Source organism: Gopherus evgoodei, chromosome 4 (genome assembly GCF_007399415.2).
Source record: "Gopherus evgoodei ecotype Sinaloan lineage chromosome 4, rGopEvg1_v1.p, whole genome shotgun sequence".
NCBI classification, from domain to species: domain Eukaryota; kingdom Metazoa; phylum Chordata; order Testudines; family Testudinidae; genus Gopherus; species Gopherus evgoodei.
This window is the reverse complement of record NC_044325.1, coordinates 45,673,763-45,691,052: the sequence shown is the minus strand read 5'-3', so window position 1 is coordinate 45,691,052 and position 17,290 is coordinate 45,673,763. Positions and strand designations below refer to the sequence as shown.

The following is a 17,290-nucleotide window of genomic DNA, read 5'->3' as shown; positions in this document are numbered from 1 at the left end:
AAGCTCCCACACACAAATTCTGGCACTTGCACCCTTTCCCAGGCCCTCCCAGAAAGTCCATGATCTAATAAATGACTGGTTCGGAGAGGAGAGGGTGAGGGCGCTGGAACACTGAGATACCTGGACCTGTTCAGAGGTGTGTTCTCACTTGTGGGCATGAGAGAGACCTGGAGGGTTTTGCAGCAAGGTGGGGAGGTCATGGGCTTCCCGGGAGGAAACTGGCACTAGGCTTGGGGGAAGGGCAGGCACAATATTTTAATCTAATAACAATCACTCCATCACCTACTTCACGTGTGGAATGTGGGGTGAGTGCGAGGGATGGGGCTATCCAAGGTGCAGAGAGTGTGTCAGGGTTAAGGGATCCACTGTCACTGGACCAACCCCTTACCTCCTTCTTCCACTGACCCCAGAGCTAGCCCCACTGCTTCCTCCTCCTATTATCTCCGAGATCAGAGCCCTCCCTCTCCTGCCCCATGAATTCCACACATCCCTATCCAGAAATGTTCTGATTTCCAGGACACAAGCAGCCTGGCACTATCTTTGCAAGCCCATGCTCTGGAGGGTAGCTGGGCCCAGATATCCAGCCAGAGCTACTCTTTACACCACATGTGCAGGCAGCCCGAAAGGGTGGGTGGCCCAGGCCCATGCTCACCGAGCTGGTTGGACAGAGGCAGCGTGTACATGGACTGCTTTATGGAGCCGCTGGCCAGGGTCTTTGGGACTCTTCCCACTTGGTTTTTTTCCAGTTTTGGAACTGGCAGGTGGCAAAACTTCCCTGTGGAGTTAGACGGGCACCAGCACTCATCCCTGCCAACGCAGCGCCCTCCGTTCAGGCAGGGGATCTGGCAGAAATCTGTAAGGCAAAGAGAGACCAGCTTAACAGAGGAGCCTAGCTACTCCCTCTGGCTGGGGAGCGGCCCAGCATCAGCCTGGGATCCCAGACGAGCGGCCTGGCCCGGCAGCAGCCTTGCAGTAACCAAGCAGCAGGCCCAGCACAGCAGCAGGCAGGCACTTCATTTCTTGAACGCAGCCTGGATTCACCACTGAAGGTCACTCTAACCAGCAGAGAGCAAGAGGAGAAACCATAGACCCTAGCTTAGCTCAGAATGGAGCGAGTTTCTTTCAGTCAGACGCTGAGGAAGATCTGCTCTCCCTTGGGCTTTGTCACTGTGGCTGGTGAGAGAGAGAGAGACAGACAGACAGACAGACACACACACACACATGGCTGCAAAGCCCCACAGAGCCAGGGTGATACTGCTGGCACCAGCAGGATCTCTTAGAGGTGGTTGTAACAGCACACAGTGGAGTCAGAGAGGAGTTAGCATGCCCTCAGCATCCCTGCCCTCAGCATCAGAGTTACCAAGAAACCTGGTTGGGCAGGGGTTACTATTCACAAGCCAAGGGACAGGGGAGCTCAATGGACATGGAACAGGCAGAGGACTGAGTTTGAAGCCTCTCTCTGGGCCTGTCTCATGTCTGCAGAAGCTGATACAGCACTGAGATGGGATGGAGGAATGAGAAGGGAAGCAGGAGTTGTTTGCCTCCACAGCTTTAGGAAAGCATCCGCAAATGACACCCTAAGTGACTCCTTTCAGTTCTCATCACAGGGCAGGATTGAAGCAGATGACCCAGGGCTTATTCTAACAAGAGTTAGGTGCCTGGGGTTAACTAACAAATCAACCTCTCTCCTGGATCGATGAGACATTCCTGCCTCAGGTCCCTAGTGACCTGTTAGACATGGGGTGAAGCTGTGTGCCTGGCAGATGGGCAGGGCCAGCTCCAGGCACCAGCGCAGGAAGCAGGTGCTTGGGGAGGCCAATGAAAAGGGGCAGCACATCTGGGTCTTCGGCGGCAATTCAGAAGCGGGTCCCTCAGTCCAGCTGCCGAATTGCCGCCAAAGAATGAAGCGGCGCGGTAAAGCAGCCACTGAAGTGCTGCCGATCAAGGCTTTTTTTTTTTCCCCCTTTTTCTCTTCGCCACTTGGGGCAGCAAAAGAGCTGGAGCCAGCCCTGCAGATGGGCACCCACCATTCTCCAAGAACTCCACTTAGAGACACTCACTAGTCAGGAGATTTTGGGACCACTCAATCAGTCTTTGGGAGGAGACACCCAGCTGTGTTGGGGCAATTCACACAAACCACCCGCTTGGCCTTTGCCAGGGCTTCTCTCAAACTCCTCTGGTTTTGGAGGGACTCTAGTGCTTCTGAAACAGTTCGTCTCACCCCCAGGGGATTGCCAAGGCTAGCAAATGAAAAGCCCTATCCCACCACCCAGGGAGCCAGTGCTTGAGTGGATCCCTGGTGTGAGGGGCAGACAGCCTGCCCAACTCACTAGATGACACAGAAAATTCCCAGGCAATCCCACCATCCAGGAAACAAGAGGAAAGATTTCCGCAGCCTTGTTCACTGAAACAACTCACAACCTGAAGCCAGCTCTGCTGGCTGCCATATGAGTGAAAGGAGAGAGTTGGATGAAATTAGGTGATGAAAGGCAGCCCCAAGACTGGATGCCAATGAAAGCAGCAAGCTGGCCCTGCCTGGGAGCAAGACTGTGAGGCCTGTCTGCGGCTCTGACTGAAATCCGTTCTCCCGCCACCCAGAATGGGAGGAGTAGGGTGAAGATGAGGTTCCCCCCTCCCAGGGAAGGGAGTGGGGGTGTGTGTGAGAGGTCGGCCCCCAGAGAAGATGAAATAGTTCCTGATTAGGAGAGTGAGACATTCTTCTGAGCACAGGGAGAAGCCATGGCTTAAGTCTGTAGGGCCTGTTGAGACAGGAGGAGGAGCCCAGGCAGGGAGGAGGCTGGAGCCCTGCAATACTCACAGATGCGGAAGCCAGACTTGGGGTCATGGTTCTGCCCCCCCTGGCTGTACAGGGTGGTGGTGTCCCCTTTCTCACAGCTGTTGTAGCAGTGGCCACTCCGGCATGTCTGTTTGCAGATCGTAGGGGTGAAGACAATCTTTATCTTTCGGATTTTCTCTGTCAGGTTGGCCCCTGTGAAGGAAAAGGCCAGTGCAGAATGGAAGCAACAGAGCCAAGTCCCAGGAGCATCTGCACCCTAACTGCAGGACTTGCACATGGCATGCCAGGCACCAGGGCAGCTGTGGCTGTGCACTGCTGCACACTTTCTCTGACTGGATCATTGCTCTGCTATAACTGTGGGGAGAGGGAGTCATTCTCTGCCTAGGGGTCTAAATTGTTCTTTGATTCTGGCCATTGCTTCTTGGCCTTTTTCGGATTTAGCTAATGTTATTTTAGAAGTAGTATAAGCTAAACTGGGGAAAGGCCACTAATAATGGAATAAGCGTGTTCCCACAGGGGGTACTACCAGTACAGATGTACAGGTATAATTATACCGGTATGTAGTCAAGCCCTAACTGTGGCATTTCCTGACTTCCAGACATTTCACCATGCACTCTTCTTGTTCCTTAACAGTGTTTTCTGTGAAGAATTTCCTAGCTGTTTGTTTTTAAGGAGAGAAAAAAAATAGTTAAACTATTCAAACCAGAAAAAGGAGCAGGCTCTCTCTCTCCAGGCCTGCCGTGCTCTGCTGGCTGGCAACAAATGGGCGAAAGGGCACAGCCAGCCCACAGTCTGGAGCTATTTGGCTAGATGCCACCTGCACATTCTGTACCCCACATCTCAGGAGGCCCACAGGAGAGAGCCCCCATTCAGGAGCTGCAGAGGGCACTTTGAACCCTTCCTAGGTGCATCAGGGTGGGGTTCTCTCCTGGCAATCTCAAACAAGCTATGTCTAGCAGCCTTGCCTCTCTGCACTTTACAAGGCCTATGGGGACCAGCCAAGAGAACCAACCACATATAGGTTATACAAATCAGACATCCACAGCCAAATCAGGGAGAAGAGCATTGCTGCATCCCTGCTCTCTGATTATACTGAGAGAGAATTGACTCAGACAATGTCCAGAGTGTGAAATTCCCATCCCAAGTTACTATCTCTGGGAGCATTTATCATATTCCCCCAAGCTTCTCTCTTCCTTACCATCTGCACTTTTCTCCCTCAGTCCATCCTTTTGCAATGGGGCTTCGCCAATCCCTGCAGCATTCGTACTTGCTTTCTCTCTCTTTTTAGAGCTGCAACACCATCCCAGGGAACTGCTGGCTCCAGAGCAGTGTGAGAGCAGCATTATGCCCTCTCTCGGTTCACACACATGCATGCACCCATTACTGGCTTTTGTGCCCCTAGGAGTATAGGTTCCATTTGCTGAAATCCTGTCACCCAAACCATTTCCAGCACTTGCTGTTCGCTGCAGACTCCTCCTTCACCCCTAGGTTTCTCTCCATGCTGCTTAGTTCCCTCTCATTGAGGTTGGACTTTCCACTCACTCACTAAAGCTGAATCCCAGTGTATTGCCTACAGCCCCTCCACTCTGTGAGGTGCTAGGTAGATGGTCTGGACTTCCAGTGTATTTGCTACCCCTCTGATTATCATTTTGGTGTCATCAGCAAATGCAGCCCCTCCCAAGGAGGTCCTTCAGAAATACTGGCAGCCCAGTAGGTCTTACCCCAGAGAGACAGAGTATGCTCTTGATAGGCTGCATGTGGTCCAGAGCTGCTCTGTTCATGCCCATTCCCATTGGGTAGAGCATTGGACATTAGCTGAGTATTACCAGCTGGGTAGCGCCGGACAGTGCGCGAAGACCCAGTGTGCCGGGAGACGGGGAAAACGATTCTTCCTTGAGTCCTATGGAAAAAGAATATATACTACAATGACCATGCCACGCTCCTGCAGCTGCGCCCTGAGTGTTCTATATGAACCCACACTGCTATGCTCGAAACCCTAGCCTCCTGTGTGCCAGTCAAGGTGAGCAGCGCCCGCTCTTAACTCCCTCCAGACCCTGCCATTTCACCGCAATGCTAGCGACCTCCCAGTGCCTCTCCTGATGCATCTCCCACAGGGCTTCCTGGCTCAGAACTCTGTATCTCATATCAGCCCATCACCCTCCAGGATAATACAGAGTCCGGTTCTGTCACTAAAGAAATGTTTGGATGCTAATTGGGCAAGCTGCACTCACCTTTCCTGGAAAACATCTCAGTATAAAAGCACCGAACCCAGGGGGCACAATGGCTTCTTTCTCCACTTCACATGCAGCCCACAGCATGCACTGGAAAATAGTCTTACACTCTCAAAAAAGCATGCAGCTCCTATGAGTACCTGGGGGCTGCAGAGTCCCTGCAGGCCCTGGGCAGGGGTAGCATGGCCCCAGGGATGAGCAAACTGCAGCGGATGAGGAAGGCTGCAGCATGGACTGTAGTAGAGCTGAGATTGCAGACTGAACTGAGCTTGATGGGCTGCAACAGTCAAAGAAATCCCCTGCCTGGCCACACAAGCACCTGGGCAGTCACACAAAGCCTGTTGCCCGCATGGCCATGCTCAGAGGTAACCCCCTTCCTGTCCTGGTGCACTCAGCTTGAATGGCGTGAACTCAGGGAACACCTGAAGTAGAGATGATGCTGGAACCATTCACCATGCATGTCCTAATACCGTGCAGCCAGGTGATGAACCTGCTCAGAGTAATTAAGAAAGCCAGTCTGGGAAACGTGCAAGGAGAGGCAGCAGCTGCTCCCAGCCTCTTACTCACTTTCCCCTCCGCCTGCAGTGCCAGCCCTATGCAGGTCCTTCTGTCTGCCTGCCTGCCTGTCTGTTCGTTCAATGTCCACCAGAGGAATGGAAGACCATACCACAGCAAACAGATGGGCACCAGACACGAGACCCAGTTCCTCTCATCCCATGTACTCCAGATAAACAGTTCTCTGGACCTAAGACCTGTGTGCCGGAGCGTCTGTGCAGAGGCGCACACAGAGCAGCACTATACTGCTCACTCACATTAGCAGAGCAAATAAGAAGCAACCCTGCCTCAGTAGGACTGTTGCAGGGAACAGATTCATTGCTGTGGGATAATATGGGCTGTACTAGAGTTTAATACAGCAGCCCAGGGGTTAGTTATCTTTGAGTCAGTCACACTTGCACATGCCAGCTCCTGCAAACAGACAAAAATGGTACATTGTTACAACTGATGTTCTACTTTGCGCCTGTTTTAAATTAATTGCTCTGGAGAGAGCTATGCAGAAGAGGAGCCTAACATCTGCTAGGAAGAAGGGAGCTGCCTCTGGAGCTGGTCAGTCTGCTGCTGAGGCCAGCCTGATCTCTCTTCTGTCTTGTATAAAAGGGAACCATTCCAATAAGGAATCCAAGCTGGGGCTAATATACAAACGCCTGCATCCATTAGATCAGTGGTTCCCAAACTGGAGTTCATGAACCCCTGGGGGTTTATGAAATGTTACAGGGGGTTCTTGGGGGAAAATTCCCTAATGGCAGATAGAGCTGTCCCTAGGGACCCCAGGCAGCACTGGGCCAGCAGCCCAGAGACACTGGACTTCCAAGAGCTAAGCAAAGTAAGCCTATCTATTACACTGTGGAGATTTAAACTTCAAGACTCCTCATAAGAAATGGAAAGGGAGGTGGATATATTTTGCTGTTTTTAAAATTAAATAGGCAGCTAGTATTGTTTTTTAAATTATTATGAAGAATAAGTTTAAGCTTTGTTGTAATGTGTGTTGTTTGCCTGGACTGCTCAAGACCTGAATGCTTGTGTAGGAGGAACTCTTTGAGTGGCTTCTTAAATACCTTCATACTGTTTCACATCTGATACTCCTTGATGAAACATGGGAGCCTTGTCTTATAACAGGCTTATTCAAAGCGATACAAGCTACAAAAGTGAGATCTGGAAGAGTGTTACTGTTTTCATAATATAATAAAAATACTATAATGATAAATAATAATAATAAATAGTGTGTAATAAGCATGTCATAAAAACAAATTTCATATTTCCAAGATCACTGCTTTTATAGTTGATACTTGGGCAAAGGAGAAAATCTCTGGAAGTAGTCATTTTTAGGAGGGGGCTTGCGAGACTTGACATTGGGGTTCACAGGTTATTAAAGTTTGGGAACCACTGCGTTAGATTAATGGTACGGAGTCAGGTGAAGTGGCATCCTGAGGCATCTGGAGCCTGATCCCAGGAAGGGGTTTGCAGTCATACGTACCATTTGTGCAGCCTGACTGGGTTATGCCAGTACGAGTCTCTCACCCTCTGATAAACTATTCATGAAATAAAGCAATTCTCTTCTAGCACAAGGAAAGCCCTGAGCCTCTGGGAACCAGCTCCATCACTACCATGGGGACTGCCTATATCAGATGGGACCATGTTGATGGAAAAAAGTCCTATAGCTCCTCTTATCTACCCTTCTCACTCCGGACACAAGTGGCTCTATGTAAGTTCCTCTCACTATGGGAGCTTCCTTGGAGAACAAGTCCTCAACCCTATCTGAGTCCTGGGCACTAACGAGACCAGAGACTCAGGCAGGAGAGAAGCTGGGCCAAGGAAATAAACAAAACACAGAGCCCATAAAAGTCATGAATGAGGGAAACTTTACAGGGAACAAACTCCCACTAATGCATTTACAGCTTTGGGGGTAACTTTGTTCGTGGGTTTTGGCATTTTGCAGAAGCCAAGCAAAGAGAGTACAAAGCTGCTTCCAACTTCCAAGGCCATGCTCCTCACTGCCCATCACAGAGGCATTCTTGTTCCAAGCACAGAGCTTCTTGCGTTCAGCAGTTCTTGGGTAAACATCTCCCCACTGCTCCTGTCACAACCCTTTGCTGTCATGCTGGCTCCTGGCTCCCCTCTGGTGACCAACAGCACCAACCGACCAGGAGCGCGCTGCCTTTGTCAGCATACGACTTGATTACAGTATATAAGTACCTTCATGGGGAGAAGATGCCAGGTACCAAAGGGTACTTACATTTATTGGAGAAAGACATAGCAAGAACCAATGGCTGGAAGCTGAAGCCAGACAAAGTTAGGAATAATAAGGCACAAAATTTAAAACAGTGACCAAACTGTTGTAAAGAAACTACCAAGGAAGTGGCACATTCTCCATACTCTGTGTCTTCAAATCAAGACTGAATGCCTTTCTAGAAGATATGTTTTAGTCAATTTATTTGGCTCAATATAGGAGTAACTTGGTTGAAATTTGATGGCCTGTGATGTACAAGAGGTCAGACTAGATGATCTAATGGTCCATGCTGGACTTAAACTCTATGAATCTATGGAGAAACAGATTTATTATAAAGCCAGAAGTCTGCAGGCCCAGATGGCGTTCACCCAAGAGTTTTTTTTGTTTTGTTTTTTTTGCAGGAACTGGAGAATGAAGTGACTGAGTTGCTAATAAAAATATGCATTCTTTCGTTAAAATCAACTTCTATACTGGGAGGCTGAAGTATAAATGCTGTACTGATCTTTAAAAAAAACCCACTGGGGTGATCCAAGGAATTACAAACCAGTGAGCATTACGGTCAGTACCTTGTAAACTGGCTGAGTTGGTAATTAAAAATAGATTTGTAAATTGCAGAGGTGGACATGATAGGGAAAACCAGCAGGGCCTCTGTAAAGAAAAGGCATGCCTCTCTAAGCTGCTAGAATTCTGTGAGCATGTCAGCAAAAGAGTGGCTAATAGAGAGCTGGTTAACACAGTTTATCTGGACTTTCATAAAGACTTTGACAAAGTTCCTCACAAGAGGCCATAGATTCATAGACTCTAGGATTGGAAGGGATCTCGAGAGGTCATCAAGTCCAGTCCCCTGCCCTCATGGCAGGACCAAATACTGTCTGGACCATCCCTGATAGACATTTATCTAACCTACTCTTAAATATCTCCAGAGACGGAGATTCCACAACCTCCCTAGGCAGTTTATTCCAGTGTTTAACCACCCTGACAGTTAGGAACTTTTTCCTAATGTCCAACCTAAACTTCCCTTGCTGCAGTTTAAGCCCATTGCTTCTTCTTCTATCCTTAGACGCTAAGGTGAACAGGTTTTCTCCCTCCTCCTGATGACACCCTTTTAGATACCTGAAAACTGCTATTAAACTGAGTAGTCACGAAGTGAGAGGTTAAAGTTCTGTCACAGACCAGAAACTGGCTAAGTAATAGAGAACAGAGTCAGAATAATTGGTCAATTTTCAGCATGGCAAAGGCTTAACAGTGGGGTGCCCTGAGGTTCTATGCTGGGACTGTTGTTTAAATGTATTTATCTGTAACCCTTCTGCCCCTCTGAGTTGGCAGCAACAAGGGCCGGGTTCAGTATCCAGGGGTTCCGTTTCAGTAACACAATGCATAACCGGCTCGAGCCCCCACCCAGTGACCTGGGACACTCACATACCACACCCCCCTGGGCGCCTCTAGGAGGCAATACTTCCCCTCTCGCAAGCACGGAGTCTGTGTAGCAAAATCTTTTTAATAAAAGAAGGAATTAATGCGGCATCCCATTGGAGAAACACCACAAACAGGGTTATAACACAAACCATAAACAAAAACCCACCTCCAAGTACTTTTGGCACTGTCCTTTTTCCCCTTAGGGTTTTAAGTCCAATCACCTCAAAGTCCAACAACCCAAAAGTCTCTGGTCAATGCCACCCCAGAGTTCGAGAGTTTATCTGTAGAGGTCCCTCCCCCCAGCCTGGATAGAAAGGGGCACCTTACGTGGTCCTGGGCCAACTGCCCTGCCTCTCCGTGGGTTCTGCTTCCACCTTCTCCACGAACTGCTCCGCTTTACCAGCCGCTGTACGCTGCTCCTCCAGCCGTCCTCAGAAACTGCTCCGCTCCACCAGCTGCTCTGCTCCATGAGCTGCTCCGGTTCTCTCTGCAAACTGCTCAGCTCCGCTCGCTCTGTGGGCCGCTCCACCTGTCCCACAGCTACTCCGCTCTGTCAGCCACTCTGCTGCCACCAGCTGTCCCATGATCCGCTCCAGCCGTCCCCACAAACTGCTCCACTCCGCCAGCAGCTCTGTTCCACAGTATAGCTTTGGGCTCCACACTAGTTAGCACCGTACTCAGTGCTCTCAGCTCAGTGATTTTAGCTTTTAGTGATTTTCAGCTCTTAGTGATTCCAGCTCATAGTAGGGGAGCCCCAGTGCTAGTGCACCATTAGCCCAAAGTGATTTCAGCTCAGTAACCTGTATTTAAATTCTTGAGGGAATAAAAAAAATCATCTCTGACATTCCACAGTGGAGAGAGGAGGGGGTGCAACTGGTGCTTCTAGCTCCACAAGGAAACTGCACCATCGGGCACAGATACCTGTCCCCAACCTCTCTCAATTCTTTGGGTTTTGGAACCCATGTCCCATGTCTAGCCAGTACCACCCATCTGAGGGTGAGCAATTTGTCACCAAGCAATCCCACAGCTTGGGAGTCTGGGATAGGGTGGGCATACCTATGCAAATACACTCTCTGAACTTCTTTCCACCAGATGTCAGTGTAGGGCTTATCCTGACTCTGCTTACATCTCAATTCTCTGGGAAAGGATATGAACAAAGAGGCAGTAGCATTTGTAGATAACTCTGAATTACTTAGGTTATGCAAGACTACAGAGGATGGTGAGAAACTCCTCAGAGACCTCACAAAGGTAGAGGAAAGGGCAGCATCAGGGCAGATGGGGTTCAGTGTTGTGTAATGAAAATTAATGCAGATCAGAAGTAGTCATTTTAATTACTCACACACATTGCTGGGTTCTTAGTTAACTGTAACCATTCAGGAAGGAGACCAGGGCATCACTATAGCCAAGTCAATGAAAACCTCTGCTCAAAATGTAGCTGTGGTCAAAAAGGCACTGGGGTGCTTCAGGTAACTAACTGTGTAATGAAACCAGATCCCTCTGGGCTGGTAAAGGCCAGCAGAGTGGGCCCTTTGTTCACAGAGAATGTCAGTGCCAGGTGATCTCCAGGAGGCTCTGGTGAGACCTTAACACAAGAAACCAACTCTTGATGCTAATAATCTGGCCTGCTTTTAATAGGTATCTAATCTCTGAAAAAAGATTCTTGAGGATTCTTGTGGCAGTATCTTCAATCTTCCGATTGCCCTGAGATGGTCTATCTGGGCTTAGACCTGGGTAAGGGACAGAAACTGAACTAGTAGTGTTGGTCAGTGATCTCCTCCTGGCTATGGATGAAGGCAGCACATCTGTGCTGATGCTATGAGGCCTGTGGCTGTGGTTGACAATGAGGTGTTGTTACCAAGGCTGTGGTCCTTAGCAAGAATAGATAGACTTGCTTTGAAATGGTTTCATTTCAGAAGGACCCAGAGCATGATTAGAAGCAAATGTTCTCTTGTTTGTGTGCAAGGGCCACTAGGAGGGTTCAGAAGGAGACATGGGTGATAGCATTCACAGTATGAGGCATCTCATCCTAGCTGGGCATCTCCATTTCAGCCCAATCCCTTGGGGGAAACAGATGACCAAAGCCTTGTCTACACTATGTTCCCCTCCCCTGGTGTTAGTAATTTTGGGAGCCTCCATGTTTTAAAAGAACAGCATAGTTGACAGTGGTAAAATGCCAACAGCCCTGAGAGTCTTGTCTATGCTACAGCTGCCAACATTGCTACCACTGGTGGAACTCACCAGAAGCATCAATAATGGGAAATTTTAGGGAAAAAGAATAGAAAGAAACAAGGTCATTGCATCTTTCAGGACAGACAAAACCTCTAATGAATTTCTAAGGTAAAAATACAAAAAAAAAACTCCAACAAATTTTAGACCTTATTCTTGAAGCAGCACAAAGGCCCACATCCAGTTTTTATTTCCCTTTAAGTAGTTTAATGTGATTTTTTAAGGATTGTGAGTTTCCAGATCCATGAGGGGCTCCCAGCACTCGGCCTGAGCACTGCTAGGATCTGGTTTTCATAAATGTACATAAACAAATACAATTTGTTCTTTCCATGAGCACTGGGTGATGAAATATGAAGCCAAGTTGGGGTCCCGCAACATCTAGTCCCCACATCCAATGGCACAGTTAGCACTTCCCTTAACATCCAATCTAGGCTCGGTTTCTTGCCTCCATCTCATTTCATACAGAGAGCAACAGTGGAATTGGGAAAACTGTGTGAGTACAGTGCTCAAGAAAGCTGTGGCCAACTAGAGTCTGCCAGGGCGAGGAGCAACCAGTGGCATACAGACAGTAGAACACCAGCCAGGACTGAGTCTATATCAAGACACCAACACACTGGCCCTTCCAACCAGTGTTTGTCCTTGCAATCTTTCCGTCAGCTGTTTTTTTTTTTGACATATCTGCACAAATATGCATTTTTGCCATTCTTCTAGCGCTCCCCATCAGTCTCTCCCAGCATCTCCCATGAGAAATTCATACAGTCCTACCCAGCCCTGATCTGCCACAGAAGCCATGGCATGGCTAGCCTGCAGATCTCAAGATGTTCTGCACACAGCTATGAACACCCCCAATTTGCTATCACAGCCCTTTTGGGAAAAGCCCATCCAATGTTCCCACAGCTCTCAAAGGTGCCATTGAAATGAGACCATGTGTTTCCAGTAAGGCCAGCTGGCTGACAAGGGAAAAGCTGGAGGCCATGTAATGGATATAACTTCCTGGGAGCCTCATACACAATGGCAAAAACTCTAAAAGCTTCTGCTGTATATATGGAAGCATCCAAAAGAAGGGACGCTCTGAAGTCTCATGAAGCAAGCATGAAGACACTCCAGCCTTGGTAATAGGTTCATTCAATTTCAGCCATAGGCAGCAGGGGATCTCTGGGTAGCAGCACAGAGGAGCAGGCCAGTGACATGAGCTAATAGAAACTACAGCTCCTGTACTTCAAAACATACTGAGCACCTATCATCCTTGGGGGAGGAAGCAAATGTGTCACAAGTAAGGGGTGGCCATGCTCTTTCCTCTGTCCAGCATCTGACCTCTTGTTTGAGGGACAACTTCGGGGATTTTCAGAAACACCTATTCGTATAGTTAAACACACCCATATGAATGGACTTTTCAAAAAAAGAGATGAACTTTGCTGTTAGGAATAAAAGTTGATGAGATGTGCTCATCACATGGGGGCAGCACCTATCCTGTGAAAGGCATATAGAAATGGAACAAGACGGCCTGCATGAGAAGTGATGGGGAAAAGGCAGCCAGCTAGGATCCTGTTTACAGAGAAGGATCTGTGTCTGTGCATGGCAGGGGGGATGTTGATTTGCTTTGAATTAACTTGTTTATTTGGTTCCATTATAGGCAGATGCATTCCAGGATTTGTACATTAAGCTAGGTAACACATCCGTCTGCTGCAGGAGTCACAAAAAGCAACCAGCAAGGAGTCTCTTTCCAGTTCTGTTTGCCAGCTCCAATCCAGCCCCCTGTCAGGCTCACTGGCTGGTTCAGATTCAAGGTCGGGGAACAGGAAAGAGCTTTTCACCTTGAGAGCTCCAGCTGCAATCTAGCCCCAGGTCAGAGGGCTGACTGGCTCAGAGAGGTTGAGGAATAGAACCTTTCATCTGGAGTTCATCTGTTTAAATGCAGCGTGAGTCTGTAGTGGCTAGAAATCACCACCCTCTCACAGCCACTTGGTGTACCTGGATACGTGACAGGAGTTGAGTCTCAGTCCAGTTCCCAGTAGTCCAAATCGCAAAAACCCCATTCCCACCTCCCCCTACCCCTTGCTGAATATCCCAGCAGTGAGACTAAGGGCTGAAAATAGCAACATACCCTCTCGCTGCTAGCTGGGGCTGCCTTGGGCCAGAGTAGGGGTTGAGAGGCAATTGCGGAGCTTGTCAACCACTGTCCATGCCCACACCTGTTCAAGGGACAGTCCTGAAAGTGTAGGAAGATGGGACAACCCCAGGGATTATGCAGTGAGACAGTGAAAGCCCCAGGGCTTTAGCCTCATGCAATCCTTCAGAATCCCTCAGCCTTGTGTTATTCATTTCCACACTTCCAGCCAGGCATATGGCCAGCACAGCTCTTTGCAGCTTAGAGCCTCTGCCTAGTGGCAATGTCTCTTCCTTTACAAAATGGGACTGGCTGCCAAGCAGCTGGTTTCCCTGTTCTTCATCTGTCAGGGCTGCTGAAATCACTCTCCATTCAGGCCCAGCATGTGTGACAGAAACAGCATGCAGCCTCCTGGGACAGCCTCCCTCCTTCTAAGTTGTTTTAGGGAACCCACCAGTGATATCTGAGCACCTGGCTAATGTTTGCAGTGTTATTATGGGAAGGCTGGGGCAAAGTGGCAATGGCATTCTGCTCTGAAGGTGCTGATGTTTGTGCTTATCCTGATCTCTCCTGGGATCCAGATCCAATGGCCAGTTGCTGACAAAGCTAAGTCTCCAGCACACAGGAGTTTCACTCCTAAGGGTGATGGCTTCACTGCACCAGTGGAACGTGGCTGTCACTGCAGGAAATAAAACACAGGGAGAGCTGGTCTCTCAGGTATTCTATAGAGGTTCTTATTCCATCTTGTCACTGTAGCTCTGAGCCCCTTTCTGGATATACTGTATTAACATCTATATTGGTTCACTCTCTCACCCTCTCCCGAGAGGAGAATTGTGTATGAAGTAGTGTTTTGTTTTGGTAGGGTTGTGTTGGTGGTCATTTTCCTGCCCTTAGGTACATGCTACTCTGTGTTTATATTAGAGAAGGCTAGTCAAAGAAGTGTGCCTTACACTTGGAGAGGAAAGAGGTGAGGTTTGTGATGCTCCTTGGTTCCTGGAGAGTTTGTTCCAGTCTTGGACCAGCCCCTGAGAAAGCTCTGTCTTCTGCATAAAAAAGGCAACTTGGATCCACCTCATGAAAAGTTTTAAGGTTGAAGACTGAACCTCTGAATTTAACCCTGAATTCTGTGGCAAGCCAGCACAGAGAGCGGAGTACTGGGTTGATAGGCTCCTGGAGGCTGGTGTTGCTGAGCAGTCAGGCTGCTGCTTTCTGAACTAACTACATTTTTTTTTTAAATGTCAGCAATTTTATCACGAGATACAGGGAATTACAAGATCAAGCCTGGACCACCAAAACTAAGTCTATCTGACAGAAGGTGGCCTAGTCTTCTCAACAGCTGGAGATAGAAGAGAACATTTTTCATGACCAGAGTTATTTGGGTATCCAGAAGCTGTGAGAAATTCAGGCGGACACCAGGCTGTGGCCTATCTTAATGGTCTGAGGGAGATGCCCTCAGTGGGGCAATGTTGTAGAGGTGGAAAATTCCTCCAAGTGCTTCCCCTCTCCCCACCACATCAGTGTGACACAGATGTACACAAGTGTCCAACCAGCTTCTTCAATATTTCACCAGCAGGGGCCTCTGCTGAAAGCTAAGAATTAGCTGATTGTCCTGGGTATTGCGAGATCTTTGCACAGGAAATAACTGTAGAATTACATAACACGTGGGATACTGGGGTTCAAAACTGTTGAAGCAAAACTTGTCTCCTGAGTGAGGCAGGTCTCAGGGCTAATTCAATCAACGTTGAGAGCGGTGAACATCTGTGGAGACAGCATTTTGTTTATAGTCTAAGCCTGGTGGAGGCTTGAGGATTTACAGAGACAAAAGAACCCCAAAAAAAGTCTCTGAAATAGGGCACCCCCTGGGATAAGAGACAATAATCTAACTATGTAAGAGATGAAGAAAGAGCACAAGTTATTAGCCACTACAGAAGAGAGACTCCGCCGGGGGGAGCCTCATAAAAAGTGGACCCCAGCTTTCCAAACTGGACAAGTGCTGTAAGAACTAACCACTTGGAGAGAAATACCTTATCAGACAGGGAAGTAACTTGTTAACAAGCATAGGCTACAGCAGGCGTCGGCAACCTTTCAGCAGTGATGTGCCGAGTCTTCATGTATACACTCTAATTTAAGGCTTCACGTGCCGGTAATACATTTTAACGTTTGTTAGAAGGTCTCTCTAAGTCTATAATATATAACCAAACTACTGTTATATGTAAAGTAAACAAGGTTTTCAAAATGTTTCATAAGTTTATTTAAAATTAAATTAAAATGCAGATCTTACTAGTTTAGTGTGATCTTTGACCTTGCTTTTCTTTGCTGTGTTTTCCAATGTCTGGTGGCATGTATTTGGATACTTTAAGCTGCACACAGGCTTCTGAGTGATCAGCTGTTAACTGGCTGGAACCCCAGATCGGCAGCTGAGGTGAGTGGAGCTGGCGGCTAGTAGGGCTGAGCAGGGTCAGAGGCCTGGACCCTGTCTGGCAGGGGGTCTGTGCTGGAACTCCAACCGGAAGCAAGGTGATTGGGGCTGCGGTGGGGACCCCGGCTGGCAAGGGGCCAGCAGCCAGAATCCCAGAGCAGCGGCGGGCTGAGCGGGTCAGCCGCCCAGCTCTGGGGTTTCAGCGGTGGGCTGAGCATCTCCGCCCGCCCCCACTCTGGGGTTTCAGCCACCAGCTCCTGCCAGCCGGGGTCTCAGCCCTCTGCCAGCCTGGGGTTCCTTCCACCAGGCCAGCAGCGGGTGTTGAGTGGGACCGCCAGTGGGACCCCGGCTGGCAGGAGCCGGCGGTGGAAACCCCAGAGCAGTGGCAGGCTGAGTGGCTCAGCCCACCCCAGGTTCCATCAAAAATCGGCTCACATGCCACCTTTGGCACACATGCCATAGGTTGCCAACCCCTGGGCTACAGACTGCATTTTGTTTTTCTTTTACTTTAACCTTATGTTTCTAAATCCTTATTCTTGTTTTTGTTTGAATCCCTGTCTCAAGCCCGGATAAGTAAACGTCCATTTCATCTTACTATAGACACCTCTAAGTGCCTTCGGGTAAGGACAGTGTTGAACTGAGGTGAAAAACAGGTAACTGGGGCTCACTGTTCCCTGGAGGCAGAAGATCGGTGACCATTGCAGGTATCCAGAAGATAAGTGATTGGGCACTCGAGTGTAAAAAAGTAGGGTGTGTCATTTGCTAGCGTGCATTAGAAAAGAGCAGGCTGATGGAGCCCAGAGTAGAGCACTTGTGTTGCCAGCAGCCAGTAAGTGGGGAGGGCTTCCCCTGGGGGCACAGACAAGGCTCTCTCACACTGCAAGCAAGTGGCAGCGATTCACCCTAGGCACTGTGGGTAAAATCACCTCTGTCTTTCCTGGATTCAGCTTCCATCCAGCTCTTCATCCACTTGATGATCCAGGCCAGGCCTTTGGAGAGCTCCTGTGAAGGTCTGTAGAGCCACGTACCACATGGGTATTGCAGGCATTTTAGTCCATGTTGCCTCACCATCTGCCTAATCAACACCTAACCAAGAGCGGCAAGCAGAACTAGCAGGAGGTACTGAGTGGGGAGAGTGGTTACTGGACAGAACGGGGAGACAGTATTAACCACACATGGGACCAGCACTCTGCAGTCAGTATGACAGTGAGCACTCACCTGGCTCCCTCAGTTCAGATCTGTCAAAGCAAAAGGCCACAGACCCCCACACAAGACCACTGCCTGTTGATGGGCCATGTGGCCTTCCCCA

The 17,290-nt window shown here is 48.9% G+C and overlaps 1 protein-coding gene across 6 annotated transcripts in view; it reads right to left on the bottom strand.

Moving 5' to 3' along the window:
- LTBP2 (latent transforming growth factor beta binding protein 2) overlaps positions 1-17,290 on the bottom strand; it is a 128,433-nt gene that overhangs the window by 69,092 nt on the left and 42,051 nt on the right. For all 6 annotated transcript variants that reach the window (XM_030559159.1, XM_030559163.1, XM_030559161.1 and 3 more), the window contains 3 exons: positions 4,519-4,697; positions 2,819-2,989; positions 653-853 (listed from right to left, as the gene is read on the bottom strand). In XM_030559159.1, coding sequence (XP_030415019.1) covers positions 653-853; positions 2,819-2,989; positions 4,519-4,697 — 551 coding nt within the window. The remainder of the gene's footprint in view (positions 1-652; positions 854-2,818; positions 2,990-4,518; positions 4,698-17,290) is intronic.